General features: G+C 43.8%; 1 protein-coding gene across 3 annotated transcripts in view; it reads left to right on the forward strand.

Annotated features, from left to right (window-relative positions):
• The window catches only part of LOC139545006 (nitric oxide synthase 1-like), an 85389-nt gene that overhangs the window by 23744 nt on the left and 37397 nt on the right, over nucleotides 1-24248 (forward strand). For all 3 annotated transcript variants that reach the window (XM_071352314.1, XM_071352312.1, XM_071352313.1), the window contains exons 5-10: nucleotides 1018-1163; nucleotides 2012-2174; nucleotides 3079-3170; nucleotides 9936-10077; nucleotides 18238-18377; nucleotides 20689-20863. In XM_071352314.1, coding sequence (XP_071208415.1) covers nucleotides 1018-1163; nucleotides 2012-2174; nucleotides 3079-3170; nucleotides 9936-10077; nucleotides 18238-18377; nucleotides 20689-20863 — 858 coding nt within the window. The remainder of the gene's footprint in view (nucleotides 1-1017; nucleotides 1164-2011; nucleotides 2175-3078; nucleotides 3171-9935; nucleotides 10078-18237; nucleotides 18378-20688; nucleotides 20864-24248) is intronic.

The raw sequence follows: 24248 nt of genomic DNA on the forward strand, positions 1-24248 counted from the left end.
CTGTGGGGGATAGAAGAAAGACCCTGGATTGGCACACGTTCAACACATTTGTTATAACAAAGTGGATATTTGTCAAATCCTTCATGATTGATGTATTGTAACAGGTCTACCATGTGGTTACTAAAATCCTATTTGGATATAGTTAGTTGGCTGTTTTCGCTGCATTACATTTAGAAATGTTTCCTTTTCATTGTTTAGAGGAAGTGACTGCTAAAGAATGTTCAGACACTAAATAAAGAATTCCTTTAGTGTCTCTCTCTCTGTAAACCAGAAATGTCACGCCTTGAGCGATGGGTCCCCTGGGGCTTCCTTTCTCTAGCTTATAATAAATCCCCAAGCGCTCTCTCTCTCTCTCTCTCTCTCTCTCTCTCTCTCTCTCTCTCTCTCTCTCTCTCTCTCTCTCTCTCTCTCTCTCTCTCTCTCTCTCTCTCTCTCTCTCTCTCTCTCTCTCTCTCTCTCTCTCTCTCTCTCTCTCTCTCTCTCTCTCTCTCTCTCTCTCTCTCTCTCTCTCTCTCTCTCTCTCTCTCTCTCTCTCTCTCTCTCTCTCTCTCTCTCTCTCTCTCTCTCTCTCTCTCTCTCTCTCTCTCTCTCTCTCTAAGGCTGCCACTATGACTCAATGAATAATTCAGTCATTAGCAGTCATTCTGGACATATCTGTTGAAAGGGGCAATCTGCAGTTCAAGCAATAACAAAGAGCTGAGGGATGGGGCTGGAGAAATGTAACCACTCTCAAATTCATAGACAGAACCATGGATGTAAGGACTGACTATCCATGATATCAAGAGAGAGAGAGAGATAGAGAGAGAGACAGAGAGAGAGAGAAAGAGAGAATGCACCTGTGATCAGAAAGTCCCCTGTGCTGTGTGATCAGAAGTCCCCTGGGGGCTGTGCTGTGTGATCAGAACTGTGATTACTATAGATGGAAGCCATGTGATTCCTCAATGGCTTTTGTTCTACAAGGAAATTACATGTGATCAGAGCCTTGTGTGATGCGATGCCATCCACGTTGCCTTTCAGTTGCCGATCTGCACTGAGCGTGTGTGTTTCGGGTCTATCATGACACCAAGTCAGGGGAGCCGCAAGCCAGATGAGTCTCGGACCAAAGAAGAGCTGCTGCCGCTGGCTACTGACTTCATAGACCAGTACTACACCTCCATCAAAAGGCAGGAGAGCTGCACTAACACTGACCTTATACTTCAGATATTTACATACCTTTGGATGTACTTGCCTGCATCCCTCATTGCCAGCATCCCCACCAGTAGTACAAATGTCATTTGTTTGTCCTCATATATACATATGATGTAAATAGTACTCTAAATATGTGTTACTTTAAAGTACCTCTTTCTCTGTGACACTCATACCTGGGTGCACACAATGTTGTTTTTTTATAACAAATAAAATGTATTTTATTGAGTGAACGGTTTGGAAACGGCTCATAATAATGTCCGGAACGGAGCCAATGGAATGGCATCAAAAACCTGGAAACCATGGAAACCATGTGTTTAATGTATTTGATACCATTCTACTGATTCCGCTCCAGTCATTACCACGAGCCCGTCCTACCCAATTAAGGTACCACCAGCCTCCTGTGGCTCCCACATACCTCTACATATACATTCCTATACATTAAGGAAGAGCACAGCCTCCATAGAATTCATTTCACAATAATAATGTATAGCTCTTTTTACTTGCACACAATATACTATAGCTTGGTCACTCCAGCCCCAGGGGTTCACCGCCCTGCAGCGCCCCAACCCAACACACCCCCACGCTTCAGGAACTTTGTGAAACATTCTTTACTGGCTTCGGGTGTACTAGGCCAGGGCCAGAATGACAATCCACAGGACGGTGGACCCCTGGGGCCAGGGGACAGAGCAGCCCAGCAGCTAAGAATAGCCTAAAGAGGTTTAGAGAATGTTTTTTGATGCAAAACGTACTCTAATGCAATTGTTCTGACATGACCCTTGTGTTACCCCTGGCTCTGTCCTCCTGCCTGTGTATACTGTAACAGGTTTGGCTCGAAGGCCCACCTTGACCGGCTGGAGGAGGCGATGAAGGAGATAGAGGGTTCTGGAACGTACCAGCTGAAGGACACAGAGCTGATCTACGGAGCCAAGCACGCCTGGAGGAACGCTTCCCGCTGTGTAGGACGCATCCAGTGGTCCAAACTACAGGTCAGTAACAATACTGTAAGCGGTATATATATATATATATATATATATATATATATATATATATATGTAGATATATATATTTATATATTTATATTCCGTACTCTGACATTGCTCATTCTGATATTTCTTAATTTCTTTATTATTATTATTATTTTTTAAATGTGTGTGTATTGTTTTGTATTGTAAGGTATACTGTAGTTAGAGCTAGGAACATTTCGCTACACCTGCGATAACATCTGCAAAATATGTGTACGAGACCAATACAATTCGATTTGATTTTGTCCAAACTACAGATCAGAAACTCAATGCTCAATGTTAAAATCCAATCTACCTAAGCCAATATGCCACCAGTTATGAAGAAACGTCTAAAATCAACTGGAATGGAGGTACATAACACTCTCCCCGCCTCTCGTCATGATCTGTGTAATATGTCAATACATGTGACTAATTTGCACCTATCGGGTAAAGCACTGAACAGAAGGAAAGGTCAACTTTGAAAAATAAATAAATGCATTGCAGAGTGATGTATTCCACCATTTAATATTGGCTTTTATGTCTATATACACCCTAATGGAGGCAGGGCAGACATCCCCAATGTTAGGAGTAAAACGATCAAATATAGGCTGAGGATGAAAGAAGTGATATCTAAGGTGAAACAAATCACACTGTAATGGAAAATAGAGTGATGCCGCTTTCATTTATTTGCCTGACCATATAGCGTTAATAAGAAATGACAACATGCTTTTGCTGAGGTCCTTGGATTCTTAAATATGTGTTGATTTTGAGTTGTTTTATGAGTGGTGACGTGACGAAGAACTTCAGGATGAAAGATTGCACTCAATAAAACTGTGGTAGCGTTGAAAATGTTTGAGTAACATTCTTTGAATAAATGTTTTTATAACAGGTATTCGATGCCAGGGACTGCACAACGGCTCACGGAATGTACAATTACATCTGCAACCACATCAAGTATGCCACTAACAAAGGAAACCTGAGGTGAGTTGGTAGTGCAAATTTAGACAAATAAAAAAGAGCTAGCTAACTAAAAGAAAGCCAACCTGTTCCTTTAAAAATTGCAGTTAATTTTCTCAAATCGTGTTTGTTCGTTTCCCTGTCCCTTTTCTCAGTGTTGTCTTTCTGTCTCTTTTCTGTCTCCTCTCCTCTCTATGTTCTGCTGGTCTGTCACTCACTTCCCTTTAGTTCAGTTTCTCCATCTGGATCTCTCTGTTTTCTATTTCCCTCCCTGCGTTTATTTTTCTGTCACCTTGAACCTCAGTTAATCTCTTCATCTCTCACTCTCCCTCTCCATCTCTTCCTCTCCACCTCTCCCTCTCCATCTCTTCCTCTCCATCTCTTCCTCTTCCTCTTCACCTCTCCCTCTCTTCCTCTCCACCTCTCCCTCTCCATCTCTTCCTCTCCACCTCTCCCTCTCCATCTCTCCCTCTCCACCTCTCCCTCTCTTCCTCTCCATCTCTCCCTCTCCATCTCTTCCTCTCCACCTCTCCCTCTCTCCCTCTCCATCTCTTCCTCTTCACCTCTCCCTCTCTTCCTCTCCACCTCTTCCTCTCCTTCTCTCCCTCTCTTCCTCTCCCTCTCCATCTCTTCCTCTCCATCTCTCCCTCTCCATCTCTTCCTCTTCACCTCTCCCTCTCTTCCTCTCCACCTCTTCCTCTCCATCTCTTCATCTCCCTCTCCATCTCTCCCTCTCCATCTCTCCCTCTCCATCTCTCCATCTCTCCCTTCTTCACTCTCCATCTCTTCCTCTCCCTCTCCATCTCTCCCTCTCCATCTCTTCCTCTCCACCTCTCCCTCTCTCCCTCTCCATCTCTTCCTCTTCACCTCTCCCTCTCTTCCTCTCAACCTCTTCCTCTCCCTATCCATCTCTTCCTCTCCATCTCTCCCTCTCCATCTCTCCCTCTCCATCTCTTCCTCTCCCTCTCCATCTCTTCCTCTCCCTCTCCATCTCTCCACCTCTCCCTCTCTTCATCTCTCCCTCTCTTCATCTCTCCCTCTTTCCCTCTCTCTCCTTCTCTTCATCTCTCCCTCTTTCCATCTCTCCCTCTCCATCTCTCCCTCTTTCCATCTCTCCCTCTCTTCATCTCTCCCTCTCTTCATCTCTCCCTCTTTCCCTCTCTCTCCTTCTCTTCATCTCTCCCTTTTTCCCTCTCTCCCTCTTTCCCTCTCCATCTCTCCCTCTTTCCATCTCTCCCTGTCTTCATCTCTCCCTCTCTCTCCTTCTCTTCATCTCTCCCTCTTTCCATCTTTCCCTCTCTTCATCTCTCCCTCTCTCTCCGTCTCTTCATCTCTCCCTCTTTCCATCTTTCCCTCTCTCCCTCTCTCCCTCTCCATCTCTCCCTCTCTTCATCTCTCCCTCTCTCTCCTTCTCTTCATCTCTCCCTCTCTTCATCTCTCCCTCTTTCCCTCTCTCCCTCTTTCCATCTCTCCCTCTTTCCATCTCTCCCTCTCCATCTCTCCCTTTCTTCATCTCTCCCTCTCTCTCCTTCTCTTCATCTCTCCCTCTCTCTCCTTCTCTCCATCTCTCCCTCTTTCCATCTCTCCCTCCCTTCATCTCTCCCTATTTCCATCTCTCCCTCTCTCCATCTCTCCCTATCTCTCCTTCTCTTCATCTCTCCCTCTTTCCCTCTATCCCTCTCCATCTCTCCCTCTCTCCCTCTCTCTCCTTCTCCTCATCTCTCCCTCTTTCCCTCTCTCCCTCTCCATCTCTCCCTCTCTCCCTCTCTCTCCTTCTCTTCATCTCTCCCTCTCTCCATCTCTCCCTCTAGATCTCTCACTATTCCACTCTTTCTCTCTGTTCTCTGTCTGTCTGTCTGTCTGTCTGTCTGTCTGTCTGTCTGTCTGTCTGTCTGTCTGTCTGTCTGTCTGTCTGTCTGTCTGTGTCTGTCTGTCTGTCTCTTCAGCTGCATCTCTCTAGTCTGCTAGACTTTTCTCACAGCTAGACTCAGTCCTTTATCAGTCCAATACAGCTCTGCCTAATCAAACCACGTCTTTACTCCCAAATGAATGAATGGCAAATTGTATCAGTCTGACTCATCCCTGCACGGAGTTAAAGTCACCTCACATTCCCAAAGACAGCTGATAGTCCTTGATGTCATAAATAAAAAAATATTCAGCCACTGTCAGCATGTAGCAGAAGCCTGATAGCAGATCACTTTGTGATTTAGCCATGTCCTATGTCAGGTTTTTGTATAGCATGACATCAAATGAGTATGGAGTTGGCTAAATCACATCCTTTGCTGATCTGCAGACTGCTTCTGATTCAGCCTCCAAAAATATTGTCTATTCCCTTAACATTTTGGGGGCTTGTATTGACCATGGAACTTATCATTCCAACTTGTAAGTCGCTCTGGATAAGAGCGTCTGCTAAATGACTTAAATGTAAATGTAAATTACCAGCACCATACTCTTAACAACTGAGCCGCACATAACCACCAGTTTCTGGTCTGTAAACAGATCGTAGTAGAGAGACTGGTGCCCAGATGCTGTATCTAACCCACTGCCCCAGATCATACCAGCTGCTCTCCTCTCACTATTCCACTGGGCGTCAGAGATTTACAGACAGAATCAACACGTTTGCCCTGTCATGGCTTTAGCATAACCCAACAGGATGGGTGCAGTGGTTCAGCGGGGACGGACTCAAAGTAACCAAGCTTTAGCCCTGCCAGACTTCCCAGCTTTCCTTATCCCACAGCCCCCTGGGTTAAACTGTGCTAAACCTTTAGATACTATGTGAGTAGACTTTCATTTGTTGCATCGCCATAGATACTCAGTCTTTATACGCCCGTCATTCAAATCTCTCTCGCGCTCGCGCTCTCTCGCTATCTCTCTGGGGGAGGGTGGCTTTTTTTCCAGGGGTGAAAGTAAGCAGAGTATCGACAAAATAGGGCGGCCCAGCGTCGTCCGGGTTGGCCGTCATTGTAAATAAGAATTTGTTCTTAACTGACTTGCCTAATTAAATAAAGGTTCAATAAATAATAATAAATAGTGGGGTTATGCCGTATTGGTTCAACATGAGCCTATCACAATAATTACTACTGTAGGCTACTACACTATTATCTATCAGTACGCATGTCACCCTAATTAAAACGGAGCAAATGGACTTGAAAGCGTGTGGAATGCGCTCCAAAAATGAGGGGTGGTTTGACAATAACAGTGAAATTTTGCGAAGGCAGAGACGAGAGGTGGAGACCAAGATGAGCGCGGACAGTGGACACAATTCAGGTTAGGCCTAATGAGATGTAGGCCCAATGAAGGACAATCACCGGATGTCATTCATTACACTTCTTAGGGTTTTGTTGGCGATGTCTCTTTACATTCTTCAAATGACGGGTGCACAGTGCACTGTATGGACGCTTTAGTCGACGAACGTTTGCAGCTTGCCAGGCCAACTGGAACCTTTTAAAGTGATTGTTTGACAATCAGATGAAAACATCATGACTGTGTAGCGGTTTTCTTCCTGGGATGAAGGAGAGGACCAAAACTCAGCGCGGCTAGTGTTCAACATGATTTAATAAAGATAATAACGTGAACACTACAAGCAACAAAACAATAAATGTGAAAACCGAAAACAGACCTATCTGGTGCAGAACACAAAGACAGGAAACAATCACCCACAAACCAACAGTGCAAACAGGCTACCTTAATATGGTTCCCAATCAGAGACAATGCAAAACACCTGCCTCTGATTGAGAACCATATTAGGCCAAACAACAAACCCAACATAGAAACACAAAACATAGACTACACCCACCCAGCTCACGTCCTGACCAACTAAACAAAGACTAAACCAAGGAAATAAGGTCAGGAACGTGACAGACTGCTTATGTTAATGCCACGTTAAAAGGATACATTTCAAAAGCGACAAATATTTACTTTTAGACCCACAGAGATCCTATTCAATGAATAGGGATACTATATGTCAGAGGTGGGACCGAGTCATTGTTTTACAAGTCACAAGTAAGTCTCAAGTCTTAGCACTCAAGTCTCAAGTCAAGTCCCAAGTCAAGTCCCAAGTCAAGACAGGCTAGTCTGAGTCAAGTCTCAAGTCAAGACCGTCAAGTATCAAGTCAAGTCTCAAGTCCTAAACTTTGAGTTTCGAGTCCTAAACAAGTCATAATGTGCTCTACACCAAATGTAATACCATTTCATATTTTTAACAGGAGTAATAGTTAGTATATTACATTTACACAAATCATGAATGCTTTTAAAAATATATTTATTACTTTCCAAATAAACGTTATATTTCCATGGAAATACATGGGTAGCCATGAGAAACCCCCCCCCAAATAGTTATCGACTATCGAGGATCGCTATGGGGCGCAGTCAGGCGATGTAGGCTTGTACACAATCGCCCAACCTTGTTTTAGGAACATCAGGCAGGATTTAGGCTACCAACTCCCTAGCCAGTTGTAGCTCAATCTTGGGTTCAATGATCACGTTCCCGCACTGACTGACTGTGTGGAGGCTCATTGAGTTAACGTTATCCTAGCCTACATGATACACTAGTAAAGTAATAAAATATATACAGTGGGGAGAACAAGTATTTGATACACTGCCGATTTTGCAGGTTTTCCTACTTACAAAGCATGTAGAGGTCTGTAATTTTTATCATAGGTACACTTCAACTGTGAGAGACGGAATCTAAAACAAAAATCCAGAAAATCACATTGTATGATTTTTAAATAATTCATTTGCATTTTATTGCATGACATAAGTATTTGATCACCTACCAACCAGTAAGAATTCCGGCTCTCACAGACCTGTTAGTTTTTCTTTAAGAAGCCCTCCTGTTCTCCACTCATTACCTGTATTAACTGCACCTGTTTGAACTCGTTACCTGTATAAAAGACACCTGTCCACACACTCAATCAAACAGATTCCAACCTCTCCACAATGGCCAAGACCAGAGAGCTGTGTAAGGACATCAGGGATAAAATTGTAGACCTGCACAAGGCTGGGATGGGCTACAGGACAATAGGCAAGCAGCTTGGTGAGAAGGAAACAACTGTTGGCGCAATTATTAGAAAATGGAAGAAGTTCAAGATGACGGTCAATCACCCTCGGTCTGGGGCTCCATGCAAGATTTCACCTCGTGGGGCATCAATGATCATGAGGAAGGTGAGGGATCAGCCCAGAACTACACGGCAGGACCTGGTCAATGACCTGAAGAGAGCTGGGACCACAGTCTCAAAGAAAACCATTAGTAACACACTACGCCGTCATGGATTAAAATCCTGCAGCGCACGCAAGGTCCCCCTGCTTAAGCCAGTGCATGTCCAGGCCTGTCTGAAGTTTGCCAATGACCATCTGGATGATCCAGAGGAGGAATGGGAGAAGGTCATGTGGTCTGATGAGACAAAAATAGAGCTTTTTGGTCTAACTCCACTCGCCGTGTTTGGAGGAAGAAGAAGTATGAGTACAACCCCAAGAACACCATCCCAACCGTGAAGCATGGAGGTGGAAACATCATTCTTTGGGGATGCTTTTCTGCAAAGGGGACAGGACGACTGCACCGTATTGAGGGGAGGATGGATGGGGCCATGTATCGCGAGATCTTGGCCAACAACCTCCTTCCCTCAGTAAGAGCATTGAAGATGGGTCGTGGCTGGGTCTTCCAGCATGACAACGACATGAAGCACACAGCCATGGCAACTAAGGAGTGGCTCCGTAAGAAGCATCTCAAGGTCCTGGAGTGGCCTAGCCAGTCTCCAGACCTGAACCCAATAGAAAATCTTTGGAGGGAGCTGAAAGTCCGTATTGCCCAGCGACAGCCCCGAAACCTGAAGGATCTGGAGAAGATCTGTAGGGAGGAGTGGGCCAAAATCCCTGCTGCAGTGTGTGCAAACCTAGTCAAGAACTACAGGAAACGTATGATCTCTGTAATTGCAAACAAAGGTTTCTGTACCAAATATTAAGTTCTGCTTTTCTGATGTATCAAATACTTATGTCATGCAATAAAATGCAAATTAATTACTTAAAAATCATACAATGTGATTTTCTGGATTTTTGTTTTAGATTCCGTCTCTCATAGTTGAAGTGTACCTATGATAAAAATTACAGACCTCTACATGCTTTGTAAGTAGGAAAACCTGCAAAATCGGCAGTGTATCAAATACTTGTTCTCCCCACTGTAGCTGTCGGCTATATTAGCCACGACTTACCGTTCTTTGTGCAGCTTCAAAGTTCGAACAAAGTTGGAAATTGTTGCGCCTCCATCTGTAATTTTCTTCCCGCATGTTTTGTAAGTTGCAATTCGTTTTTTGTTGATACAGCTTCGTCTTTATATACAAAAATAGTCATTTAGGGTATCATCTTTCCAAAGGCTCCATCTGAATTCACCCGCAGACGTTCCTCTGCACTGCCACACACAACTGTTTCTCAGCTGGCACAATTTGATTGGCTGCTGTCCGATTCAAACTGTAATCCGTTAAATGAAGAGTTGGTGCGCTGCACACTTTTTTTAATAGCATCATTTATAATATTTGGGCTTGGGGAGGGTATCAAGTCAGGTCAAGTTAAAAGGCTCAAGTCCAAGTTAAGTCACGAGTCATTCGTGTTAAAGTTAAAGTCGAGTTGCAAGTCATCATATTTGTGGCTCGAGTCTGACTCGAGTCCAAGTCATGTGACTCGAGTCCACACCTCTGCTTTATGTAATTCTATGTTCAGGCCCAAGGAGGCTGAACATAGAACCAAGGGAAGAAATTAAATCTACTTTCACACCTGGTCATTTCAATTTTTTTCCAGATCTGCCATTACCATATTTCCTCAGAGGACAGATGGCAAGCATGACTTCCGGGTGTGGAACACACAGCTGATTCGCTATGCCGGTTACAAGCAACCTGACGGTCAGATTCTGGGAGACCCAGCCAACGTGGAATTCACTGAGGTACAGTTAAATTACATTGTGGTCACGGTTATTCAAAGTGAATTATAGATCGTAAGAGCATGGAATATGTATCCCTCATGGGATATAAAACCACAAACTTTGTCTTGTTAGCTTCAACCCACTGAACCACTTACAGTATGAATCAATCAATCAAATGTATTTATAAAGCTGTTTTTAGATCAGCAGATGTCACAAAGTGCTATACAGAAACCCAGCCTAAAACCCCAAACAGTAAGCAATGCAAATGTAGAAGCACAGTGGCTAGGAAAGACTCCCTAGAAAGGCAGGAACCTAGGAAGAAACCTAGAGAGGAACCAGGCTCTGAGGGGTGGCCAGTCCTCTTCTGGCTGTGCCGGGTGGAGATTATAAGAGTACATGACCATTTAAGGCCAGATTGTCCTTCAAGATGTTCAAACGTTCATAGATGACCAGCAGAGTTAAATAATAATCAGTGGTTGTAGAGGGTGCAACAGATTAGTACCTCAGGAGTAAATGTCAGTTGGCTTTTCATAGCCGAGCATTCAGAGGTCGAGACAGCAGGTGCGGTTGAGAGAAAGGGGAAGAGAGAGAGAGAGAGAGAGAGAGAGAGAGAGAGAGAGAGAGAGAGAGAGAGAGAGAGAGAGAGAGAGAGAGAGAGAGAGAGAGAGAGTCAAAAACAGCAGGTCCGGGACAAGGTAGCATGTCCAGTGAACAGGTCAGGGTCATCAGGATAGACAGGAGAATTACATCAGATATAACAGACTGATCCTAGCCCCCCAGCACATAGACTATTGCAGTATAGATACTGGAGACGGAGACGGCTGGGTTGACGATACCCCTGGACAGGGCCAACCAGGCAGGATATAACCCTACCCACTTTGCCAAAGCACAGCCCCCACAACACTAGAGGTATATCAACAGACCACCAGCTTACGACCCTGAGACAAGGCTGAATATAGCCTATGAAGATCTCCTCCACCGCACAAGCCCGAGGGGGCGCAAAACTGGACAGGAAGAGCACGTATGTGATTCAACCCACTCAAGTGACGCACCCCTCCTAGGGACAGCATGGAAGAGCACCAGTAAGCCAATGACTCAGCCCCCGTAATAAGGGGCTGACTACACACCCCTGGGCCAACCTACACTCAAACATAGGACCTACTGAAGAGATGAGTCTTCAGTAATGACTTAAAGTCGAGACCGAGTCTACGTCTCTCACATGGATAGGCAGACCATTCCATAAACATGGAGCTCTATAAGAGAAATCCCTGCCTCCAGCTGGAGGTCTGCATCTTGAGACCGTAATGTACGTGTAGGTATGTACGGCAGGACCAAATCGGAGAGATAGGTAGGAGCAAGCCCATGTAATGCTTTGTAGGTTATCAGTAAAACCTGTAGGTTAGCAGAAATCAGCCATAGCCTTAACAGGAAGCCAATGTAGAGAGGCTAGCACTGGAGTAATATGATAAAAATGTTGGGTTCTAGTCAGGATTCTAGCAGCTGTGTTTAGCACTAACTGAAGTTTATTTAGTGCTTTATCTGGGTAGTCAGAGAGTAGAGCATTGCAGTAGTCTAATCTAGAAGTGACAAAAGCATTGATTTGTTTTTCTTCATCAATTTGGACGAAAAGTTTCTGATTTTTGCAATGTTACGAAGATGGAAAAAAGCTGTCCTTGAAATATTCTTGATATGTTCGTCAAAAGAGAGATCAGGGTCCAGAGTAACAGCGAGATCCTTCACAGTTTTATTTGAGACGACTGTTCAACCATCAAGATTAATTGTCAGATCCAACAACAGATCTCTTTGTTTCTTGGGACCTAGAACTAGCATCTTTGTTTTGTCCGAGTTTAAAAGTAAACATTTGCCTCAATCCGCTTCCTTATGTCTGAAACACAGGCTTCCAGGCTAGTCAATTTTGTGGCTTCACCATGTTTCATCGAAATGTACAGCTGTGTGTCATCCACATAGCAGTGAAAGTTGACATTGCGTTTCCAAATTAGGATATATAGTGAAAACTATAGTGGTCCTAAAACGGAACCTTGAGGAACGACGAAACTTAAAATTGATTTGTCAGAGGACAAACCATCCAGAGAGACAAATTGATATCTTTCCGACAGATAAGATCTAACCCAGGCAAGAACTTGTCCATGTGGACCAATTAGGGTTTCTAATCTCTCCAAAAGAATGTGGTAATCGATGGTGTCAAAAGCAGCACTAAGGTCTAGGAGAACAGGGACAGATGCAGAGCCTTGGTCTGACACCATTATGAGGTAATTTACCACCTTCACGAGTGCAGTCTCAGTGCTATGATGGGGTCTAAAACCAGACTGAAGCGTTTCATATACATTATTTGTCTTTAGGATAGGCAGTGATTTCCTGCGCAACAGCTTTTTCTAAACATTTTGAGAGGAATGGGAGATTCGATATAGGCCAATAGTTTTTTTACATTTTACAGGTCAAGGTTTGGTTTTTTCAAGAGAAGCTTTATTACTGACATTTTTATTACTGCCATCTGGTGGATAGGGAGCCATTTATCTTAACCGCCATCGATAAGAAACAATACTGTGCAGCCGTATTCATTGACCTGGCCAAGGCTTTCGACTCTGTCAATCACCACATCCTCATCGGCAGACTCGACAGCCTTGGTTTCTCAAATGATTGCCTCGCCTGGTTCACCAACTACTTCTCTGATAGAGTTCAGTGTGTCAAATCGGAGGGTCTGTTGTCCAGGCCTCTGGTAGTCTCTATGGGGGTGCCACAGGGTTCAATTCTTGGACCGACTCTCTTCTCTGTATATATCAATGATGTCGCTCTTGCTGCTGGTGAGTCTCTGATCCACCTCTACGCAGACGACACCATTCTGTATACTTCTGGCCCTTCTTTGGACACTGTCTTAACAACCCTCCAGGCGAGCTTCAATGCCATACAACTCTCCTTCCGTGGCCTCCAATTGCTCTTAAATACAAGTAAAACTAAATGCATGCTCTTCAACCGATCGCTGCCTGCACCTGCCCGCCTGTCCAACATCACTACTCTGGACGGCTCTGACTTAGAATATGTGGACAACTACAAATACCTAGGTGTCTGGTTAGACTGTAAACTCTCCTTCCAGACTCACATCAAACATCTCCAATCCAAAGTTAAATCTAGAATTGGCTTCCTATTTCGCAACAAAGCATCCTTCACTCATGCTGCCAAACATACCCTTGTAAAACTGACCATCCTACCAATCCTCGACTTCAGTGATGTCATTTACAAAATAGCCTCCAATACCCTACTCAATAAATTGGATGCAGTCTATCACAGTGCCATCCGTTTTGTCACCAAAGCCCCATATACTACCCACCACTGCGACCTGTACGCTCTCGTTGGCTGGCCCTCGCTTCATACTCGTCGCCAAACCCACTGGCTCCAGGTCATCTACAAGACCCTGCTAGGTAAAGTCCCCCCTTATCTCAGCTCGCTGGTCACCATAGCAGCACCCACCTGTAGCACGCGCTTCAGGTATATCTCTCTGGTCACCCCCAAAACCAATTCTTCCTTTGGCCGCCTCTCCTTCCAGTTCTCTGCTGCCAATGACTGGAACGAACTACGAAAATCTCTGAAACTGGAAACACTTATCTCCCTCACTAGCTTTAAGCACCAGCTGTCAGAGCAGCTCACAGATTACTGCACCTGTACATAGCCCATCTATAATTTAGCCCAAACAACTACCTCTTTCCCTACTGTATTTATTTATTTATTTATTTTGCTCCTTTGCACCCCATTATTTCTATCTCTACTTTGCACATTCTTCTACTGCAAATCAACCATTCCAGTGTTTTACTTGCTATATTGTATTTACTTTGCCACCATGGCCTTTTTTTTGCTTTCACCTCCCTTATCTCACCTCACTTGCTCACATTGTATATAGACTTATTTTTCTACTGTATTATTGACTGTATGATTGTTTTACTCCATGTGTAACTCTGTGTTGTTGTATGTGTCGAACTGCTTTGCTTTATCTTGGCCAGGTCGCAATTGTAAATGAGAACTTGTTCTCAACTTGCCTACCTGGTTAAATAAAGGTTAAATAAATAAATAAATAAATAAAATGTATTATGGTCAACATAGGAGGACCAAGCACAGGAAGTAGCTCTTTCAGTAGTTTAGTTGGAATAGGGTCCAGTATGCAGCTTGAAGATTTAGAGGCCATGACTATTTTCATGAATGTGTCAAGAGATACAGGATTAAAACACTTGAATTTCTCCATTGATCCTAGGTCCTGGCAGACTCAGGACAACTGAGCTGTGGAGGAATGCAGATACAAAGAGGAGTCCGTCATTTGCTTTCTAATGATCATGATCTTTTCATCGAAGACACTCATGACTTTATCACTGCTAAAGTAAACGCTATCCTCTCTTGTTGAATGCTGCTTTTTAGTTAGCTTTGCGACAGTATCAAAAATACATTTTGGATTGTTCTTATTCTCCTCAGTTAGGTTGGAAAAATAGGATGATCGAGCAGCAGTGAGGGCTCTTCGATACTGCAAGGTACTGTCTTTCCATGCTCGTCGGAAGACTTCCAGTTTGGTGGAGAGCCATTTCTGTTACAATTTTCTGGAAGCTTGCTTCAGGGCTCGGGTATTTTCTGTTTACCAGGGAGCAAATTTCTTATGACAAATGGTTTTTGTTTTTAGGGGTGCGACTTCATCTAGGGTATTACCCAAGGTTAAATTTAGATCCTCAGTTAGGTGGTTAAACGATTTTTGTACTCCAACGTCCTTAGGTAGGTGGAGGGAGTCTGGAAGGGCATCTAGGAATCTTAGGGTTGTCTGAGAATTTATAGCACGGCTTTTGATGATCCTTGGTTGGGGTCTGAGCAGATTATTTGTTGCGATTGCAAATGTAATAAGATGGTGGTCCGATAGTCCAGGATTATGAGGAAAAATATTTAGATCCACAATATTTATTCCATGGGACAAAACTAGATCCAGGGTTATGACTGTGGCAATGAGTAGGTCCGGAGACATGTTGGACAAAACCCAATGAGTAGATGATGGCTACTAAAGCCCTTTGGAGTGGGACTGTGGACTTTTCCATGTGAATATTAAAGTCACCAAAACTGTGAATATTATCTGCCTTGACTACAAGGTCCTTTAGGAATCCCGGAAACTCAGTGAGGAACGCTGTATACGGCCCAGGAGGCCTGTAAACAGTAGCTATAAAATGTGATTCAGTAGGCTGCATAGATTTCATGACTAGAAGCTCAAAATACGAAAAACAGTCGTTTTTGTAAATTGAAATTTGCTGTCATAAATGTTAGCAACACCTCTGCCTTTGCGGGATGCGCAGGGTTATGGTCACTAGTGTAACCAGGATAAGAGGCCTCATTTAACACAGTAAATCCATCAGGCTTAAACCATGGTTCAGTCAGGCCAATCACAGCAAGATTATGATCAGTGATTAGTTCATTGACTATGACTGCCTTGGAAGTGAGGGATCTAACATTAGAAGCCCTATTTTGAGATGTGAGATATCTCTTTCAATAATGACAGGAATGGAGGAGGTCTTTATTCCAGTGAGATTGCTAAGGCGAACACCGCCATGTTTAGTTTTGCCCAACCTAGATCGAGGCACAGACACGGTCTCAATGGGGATAGCTGAGCTGACTACACTGACTGTGCTAGTGGCAGGCTCCACTAAGCTGGCAGGCTGGCTAACAGCCTGCTGCCTGGCCTCCACCCTATTTCGTTGTGGAGCTAGAGGAGTTAGAGCCCTGTCTATGTTCGTAGATAAGATGAGAGCACCCCTCCAGCTAGGATGGAGTCCATCACTCCTCAGCAGGCCAGGCTTGGTCCTGTTTGTGGGTGAGTCCCAGAAAGAGGGCCAATTATCTACATATTCTATATTTTGGGAGTGGCAGAAAACAGTTTTCAACCAGCGATTGAGTTGTGAGACTCTGCTGTAGAGCTCATCACTCCCCCTAACTGGGAGGGGCCCAGAGACAATTACTCGATGCTGACACATCTTTCTAGCTGATTTACACGCTGAAGCTATGTTGGGCTTGGTGACCTCTGACTGTTTCATCCTAACATCGTTGGTGCCGACGTGGATAACAATATCCCTATACTCTCTACACTCACCAGTAGCCTCAGCCAACACCATCTTCAGATTAGCCTTTACGTCAGTAGCCCTTCCCCCTGGTAAACAGTGTATGATCGCTGGATGATTCTTTTTAGGTCTAATATTGGGGTAATGGAGTCGTAAATGACTAGGGTTTTCAATTTGTCTGACCTAATGATGGCTCAGACCCCGTAATGGGTGAAGGAGAGACCCGAGAAGGCTCGGCCTCTGACTCAGACTCGTTGTTTAATGGGGAGAACCGGTTGAACGTTTCTGTCGGCTGAATGAGCGACACCGGTTGAGCATGGCAACAGCATTTCTATCCAGAAGCCTTGAGAAAATTGTCCGGCTGCGGGGTGATTTATACTAACGTTACTATCTGTACTTCGTGGTGGCACAGACGCGGTTTCATCCTTTCCTAAACCTAAATTGCACTTGCCTAACGATTGCATCTGAAGCTGGGCTTGCAGCACGGCTATCCTCACCAGAAGGTGATAGTTCTCCTGTATATTATGAGTACAGCAACTGCAATTAGATGGCATAGTGTTAATGTTACTACTTATCTTTTTTGGCTGGTCAAGGTCCAGTAGAACCATGTCCAGAAAAAGCTTCCAGGGTGAAAAAGTTGATTGAAATAAGTAGAGCGAGGAAAAAACAAACAAAGTCGTTGGTCAATGTATTAAAAGAAAAAAACAAACGGTTTGGCAGATAGCCAAGTAGCGACAAACAGCACAACAAATGGCAACAAACAGCACAACAAACAGCACAACAAATATAACAACAAACAGTACAACAAACAGCACAACAAATGGCAAGAAACAGCACAACAAACATAACAACAAACAGCAACAACAAAACAGCACAGCAAACAGCATAACAAACATAACAACAAACAGTACAACAAACAGCAACAACAAAACAGCACAACAAAACAGCACAACAAATAGCATGACAAACATAACAACAAACAGCACAACAAATAGCATAACAAACATAACAACAAACAGCACAACAGCATAACAAACATAACAACAAACAGCAACAACAAAACAGCACAACAAAACAGCAACAACAAAACAGCACAACAAAACAGCAACAACAAAACAGCAACAACAAAACAGCACAACAAAAGAGAACAACAAATAGCATAACAAACATAACAACAAACAGCACAACAAACAGCATAACAAACATAACAACAAACAGCACAACAAACATAACAACAAACAGCACAACAAACAGCAACAACAAAACAGCACAACAAACAGCACAGCAAACAGCACAACAAACAGCATAACAAACATAACAACAAACAGCACAACAAACAGCACAGCACAGCAAACAGCACAACAAACAGCACATCAAACAGCACAACAAACAGCATAACAAACATAACAACAAACAGCACAACAAACAGCAACAACAAAACAGCACAACAAAACAGCACAGCAAACAGCACAACAAACAGCACAGCAAACAGCACAACAAACAGCATAACAAACATAACAACAAACAGCACAACAAACAGCACAGCAAACAGCACAACAAACAGCACAACAAACAGCACAACAAACAGCATAACAAACAGCATAACAAACATAACAACAAACAGCACAGCAAACAGCACAACAAACTGCATAACAAACATAACAACAAACAGCACAGGAAACAGCACAGCAAACAGCACAACAAACAGCACAGCAAACAGCACAACAAACAGCATAACAAACATAACAACAAACAGCACAACAAACAGCAACAACAAAACAGCAACAACAAAACACCACAACAAAACAGCACAACAAAACAGCACAACAAATAGCAAAACAACAGCAAAACAAACAACACAACAAAAAGCACAACAAACAGCAATAAACAGCACAACAGCATGGAGACAAGTCCGGAAGTAGATAACAAAACCTGAAAGTGTTCAATGTCTTTATATAGCATGCCTCTGAGCAAGGCTAAAACTCTGACAAAACAGATTCTGGAGTGGAAACCACTAAACAGGATTTATGAGTCTACTTGAGTGAATCAATGTTAAAATGTAATGAAATGTGTTGGCTTGGGTCTCTAGATCTGTATCCAGCAGGGCTGGAAGCCTCCCAAGGGCCGTTTCGACGTGCTGCCTCTCCTGCTGCAATCCAACGGAAATGACCCAGAGCTGTTTGAGATCCCTCAAGACCTCATTCTAGAGGTGCAGATCACACACCCCAAGTGAGTGAGACAACACACACACACACACACACACATGCACACACACACTCACCCACACACCCACACACACACACACACACACACACACACACACACACACACACACACACACACACACACACACACACACACACACACACACACACACACACACACACACACACACACACACACACACACACACACCCCAAGTGCACACACACACACACACACACACACACACACACACACACACACACACACACACACACACACACACACACACACACACACACACACACACACACACACACACACACACACACACACACACACACACACACCCCAAGTGAGACAACACACACACACACATGCACACACACACACACACACACACACACACACACACACACACACACACACACACACACACACACACACACACACACACACACACACACACACACACACACACACACACACACACACACACACCCCAAGTGAGACAACACACACACACACATACACACACACACACACACACACACACACACACACACACACACACACACACACACACACACACACACACACACACACACACACACCCCAAGTGAGTGAGACAACACACACTAACAGAGGCTGGGTATGGGTGTGTTCCAATTGCCACACTAGCAAACCACTTAGACTGAAGCAATGTACGAGCCATGTTTTCACACAGATACAATCACACCTCACACTTTAGGCACAGAGGGAGTTTCATCCCGGGCACATGACATCCTCTGCCAACCAAGCCCCGAGAACCATCCACCTGGCTCTCTTCTCAAACCCCCCGTCCCTCCCAACCCACCCCTGCATCAGTTCAGTTAGCCTCAGCTCTTCTCTGCTGCCAGTTTGGCTCCTGTCTGTCACCACCTGCGTCTCATCATTACATGAAGCTATGATGAATCTATGCTACTGCGGCCAAACAGATTGGTAGCTGGCCCCCAGAGGCCACGCAGAGCCTTTTTTGGATGTAGGACCAGTCATTTCGGGGCCTCTGAATCGCTTGCAAGTGTTTGTGCTGTGATAATGGGATAATGTTAATTTTGTCTGCGCTCCTGTGCTTCTTGGATGTCTACTCCTCTATAGTGTAAAACAATTCACACCATGTCATCACAGTGGGCAGATATGACATCACAGTGGGCAGATATGACATCACAGTGAGCAGATATGTCATCACAGTGGGCTGATATGTCATCACAGTGGGATGATTTGTCATCACAGTGGGCAGATTTGTCATCACAGTGGGCATAAAATGTCATCACAGTGGGCAGATATGTCATCACAGTGGGCAGATATGTCATCATAGTGAGCAGATATGTCATCACAGTGGGCAGATATGACATCACAGTGGGCAGATATGACATCACAGTGAGCAGATATGTCATCACAGTGGGCAGATATGTCCTCACAGTGGGCAGATATGTCATCACAGTGGGATGATATGTCCTCACAGTGGGCAGATATGTCCTCACAGTGGGCAGATATGTCATCACAGTGGGCAGATATGTCATCACAGGGGGCAGATATGTCATCACAGTGGGATGATATGTCCTCACAGTGGGCAGATATGTCATCACAGTGGGATGATATGTCCTCACAGTGGGCAGATATGACATCACAGTGAGCAGATATGTCATCACAGTGGGCAGGTATGTCATCACAGTGGGATGATATGTCCTCACAGTGGGCAGATATGTCATCACAGTGGGCAGATATGTCATCACAGGGGGCAGATATGTCATCACAGTGGGATGATATGTCCTCACAGTGGGCAGATATGTCATCACAGTGGGATGATATGTCCTCACAGTGGGCAGATATGACATCACAGTGAGCAGATATGTCATCACAGTGGGCAGGTATGTCATCACAGTGGGATGATATGTCCTCACAGTGGGCAGATATGTCATCACAGAAGAATTCTAACATCTAACATCTCTTGGAGAAATCCTTAATTTCTTTGAACCTACAAACGGTGTTTTCTTTCCATGACGTCTATACAAATGTCAATGTCAGAATATAAGCTTGTCACTAGTCTCTTCCAATGGCTTTTCACCAAGATAAGAATGTGCGCTTTTACATTGATTCAGAATGTAAATAACAGCAGCAGTCAGCTACAGTTCAAGCTATGTATAATATATCCTCTTAACCATCTCTACATACCTTGATAATGCTAGCTTATTCATTTGAATCAACAAGTCAAGCTATAAGTCACATTCTCCATCTTTCCTCCATACCTTGAATGCTAATAATTTGAATCAATGTCTTTGTTCCCTTGTCCTTGCAGGTATGATTGGTTCAAGGACCTGAATCTGAAGTGGTACAGTCTGCCTGCTGTATCTAGCATGCTGCTAGAGGTGGGGGGGCTGGAATTCACTGCTTGTCCCTTCAGTGGCTGGTACATGGGCACCGAGATCGGCGTCAGGGACTTCTGTGACAGCTCTCGCTACAACATCCTGGAGGTTTTATGATCAATTATAAAGCATTCATAAGCATTTCTAAACGTTTATAAGCACCCCTTCGGTGGCAGTTACATGGGCACCGAGATCGGCGTCAGGGACCTCTGTGACAGCTGCAATGGTTAAATGCACTATTTGGACATATTCTAATTTGACCATGAGGTATACAGTGATGTTACCTGTGTTATGTGTGGGGTGTGTAAGGGGAATTCACACAGTAGTTGTGAGTGGATGTTTTACCATAATCTTTTACTACGATATTTACTCAAATCTATCATATGTTTTACCATAATCTGGTGGGTTTTATATACTATACGCCTGAAATACTTTTTAATCTTTTATTTAACCTTTATTTAACCAGGAAAAGCCCATTGAGACCCAGAGTCTCTTTTTCAAGGGAGACCTGGCCAAAAAGGCAGCAACAATCAGTACATTACAGAATGAAAACATACAACAATACAATACAACAACATGATCCAGCCTAAAAAAAGCATTTACACTTTATATTTTAAATTCATTCAGTGGCACTAACATATCTAGATGAAACATGTTGAAGACTATTCCATGCCTCTGGTGCACAAGAAGAGAAGGCAGTCTTGCCTAATACTGTGAATGTCCTGGGGACTTTAAGTAGCAACCACCTAGCTAACCGGGTATGGTAACTGCTGGTGGTGAAGGAGACCGAACTACAGAGGTAAAGAGGGAGTTTACCCAAAGGGATATAAAGTGAGGTCAAGAGGGAGTTTTACGCATATAAAGTGAGGTCCAACCTACCATTTGGTACAAGGTGCAATGATGAGTGAGTGACTTGGCATTTGTAATAAAGCACAAGGATGCATGGTAAACAGGGTCCGGTCTGTAAGACAGAGGAGGCTGCATGCATATACAACAAGTCACCATAATCAATTACATAGAGAAAAGTGGCCTGAACAAGCTTCTTTCTAGCCATAAGAGGGAAGCAAGCCTTATTACGAAAATAAAAACCCAATTTCAATTTAAGCTTTGTCACAAGATTATCCACATGAACTTTAAAGGACAACTTGTCATCCAACCAAATACCTAGGTATTTGTATGATGACACTTTTTCAATGGATAAGCCGACAGATGTGATACTGCTAACGTTCTCTGGCAGAGTTCTAGCTCTGGTAAAGGTCATGAATTTAGTTTTTTTTTTACATTCAAGACCAGTTTGAGACCATAAAGGGAGGCAGTGACTGAAAAGCAGTCTGGAGCTCTTCAACAGCCTGAACCAGAGAAGGAGCACATGAATATATTACTTTATCATCTGCATATAGATGGAACTTTGCTGGTTGCATCCCATTTCCCAGATCATTAATAAAAATTGAGAACAACACAGGAGCTAAAATGGAACCCTGGGGCACACCTCTATTAATCTCAAGATAACTAGACTTGTGATTGTCAGTATATACACATTGTGTTCTGTCAGAAAGGTAGTTCCTAAAACAATTTACTGCCCCTTCACTGAGACCAATGTTTCTGAGTCTAGCTAGCAACAATTCATGGTCAACTGAATCAAAGGCCTTTGATAAATCCACAAACAGAGCAGCACAATGTTGCTTTTTATCAAGTGCATTAATGATGTAATTTGCCACTGCCATAGCTGCAGTTGTGGTGCTATACCCCGATCGAAAGCCAGACTGAACCTCGCTTAGTATGTTATTTTCAATGAAGACGTTTTTTAACTGTGAGTTCCCTAGGGATTCATAGACTTTGGCCAGGATAGGGAGTTTAGAGATATGACAATAGTTATTAGCATCTGAGGGATCTCCACCCGTTAGCAGTGGGAGGACATAAGTTGATTTCCAAATGCTGGGTATGGAATTGGTCAAGAGATTCAAGTTGAAAATGTGAGCCACAGGTTCAGTAATAATACCAGCTGCTATCTTTAAGAGGTAGGGGTCCAGGTTGTCTGGACCTGCAGACTTTTTACTGTCTATAGCCTTTAGTGCTTTATGGACCTCATTATAAGAAACAGGCTCAAAGATAAAATGGTTCACATGAGGGCCTATATCATAGTTGACTGTAACAGAGCTTACATTAGAGGCCTGGTTCCCACCATTATCAACAACTGAACCAGCAGATATGATGTGCTTGTTAAAAAACCCTAAAATATCGGCTTTATCCTTCACTTCATTAGAATCCATCATTAAATGGTCTGGAATGCCAGAGGATACATTAGAACCTGACACTGATTTGATTAGCTTCCAGAACTTGGTAGGGTTGTTTAGGTTCTCTGTGACTGCATTTAAATAGTCATCTGATTTGAACTTCCTGATCAATCCTGTGCATTTGTTTCTTAGCGCTCTGAAGGAGGCCCAGTCAACAGGAGCAATTGTAAGTCTAGCTTGAGCCCAAGAGATATTTTTCTTTCTAATTAATTCTGCCAAGTTATCTGAAAACCAGGGATTGTCCCTTCCACTTGATTCTAAATTTCTTCACAGGGGCATGCTTATCACAAATTGACACAAATTTCATATAAAAATTGTCCCAGACAGTGTCAACATCGGGAATCAGACTTACTCTGTCAATACTATGGTACAGATCATGTAAGAGCGCTTGCTCATCAAACTGTCTAAAATGTATTTTCTAAATATAACAGGATTTGGTTTTGGTCATGTTTGTATTTCTAACACAAGCAATAGCACAGTGATCACTGACATCATTACAGAATATCCCAGTCCATGTGTATTTGTGAGGGGTATTCGTTAGGACAATGTCCAATGGCGTTGATTTGTTAGGTGCTCTCGGATTCGGTCTTGTAGTCACATTCATTAATTGAGTGAAATTCAGAGAGTCACACAGTTCTTTAAAAGAGTCCGAGACAGATGTAAGAATGTCCCAGTTCTAATTTCCTAAAATAATAAATTCATAGTCATTTAACTTGTGCAGGACATCAGAAAGACAGTTAAGTGCGTCTCCCGAAGCCGAGGGCGGTCTGTAGCAGCCGAGGGCGGTCTGTAGCAGCCGAGGGCGGTCTGTAGCAGCCGAGGGCGGTCTGTAGCAGCCGAGAGCGGTCTGTAGCAGCCGAGGGCGGTCTGTAGCAGCCGAGGGCGGTCTGTAGCAGCCGAGGGCGGTCTGTAGCAGCCGAGGGCGGTCTGTAGAAGCCGAGGGCGGTCTGTAGCAGCCGAGGGCGGTCTGTAGCAGCCGAGGGCGGTCTGTAGCAGCCGAGGCCGGTCTGTAGCAGCCGAGGGCGGTCTGTAGCAGCTGACTACAGTGATGTGGGAGTCCTTATATACGTTCACTTTATCCGCAAGCAATTCAAAATGTTTGACTTTGGTAATCGAGAGAATTTCAGAGTCGTTAAACTCGGATTTCACATAAATTGCGACCCCTCCTCCTTTACTCATCCGATCCGTTCTAAAAACCA

This window comes from Salvelinus alpinus, chromosome 19, assembly GCF_045679555.1.
Source record: "Salvelinus alpinus chromosome 19, SLU_Salpinus.1, whole genome shotgun sequence".
Lineage (NCBI taxonomy): Eukaryota > Metazoa > Chordata > Actinopteri > Salmoniformes > Salmonidae > Salvelinus > Salvelinus alpinus.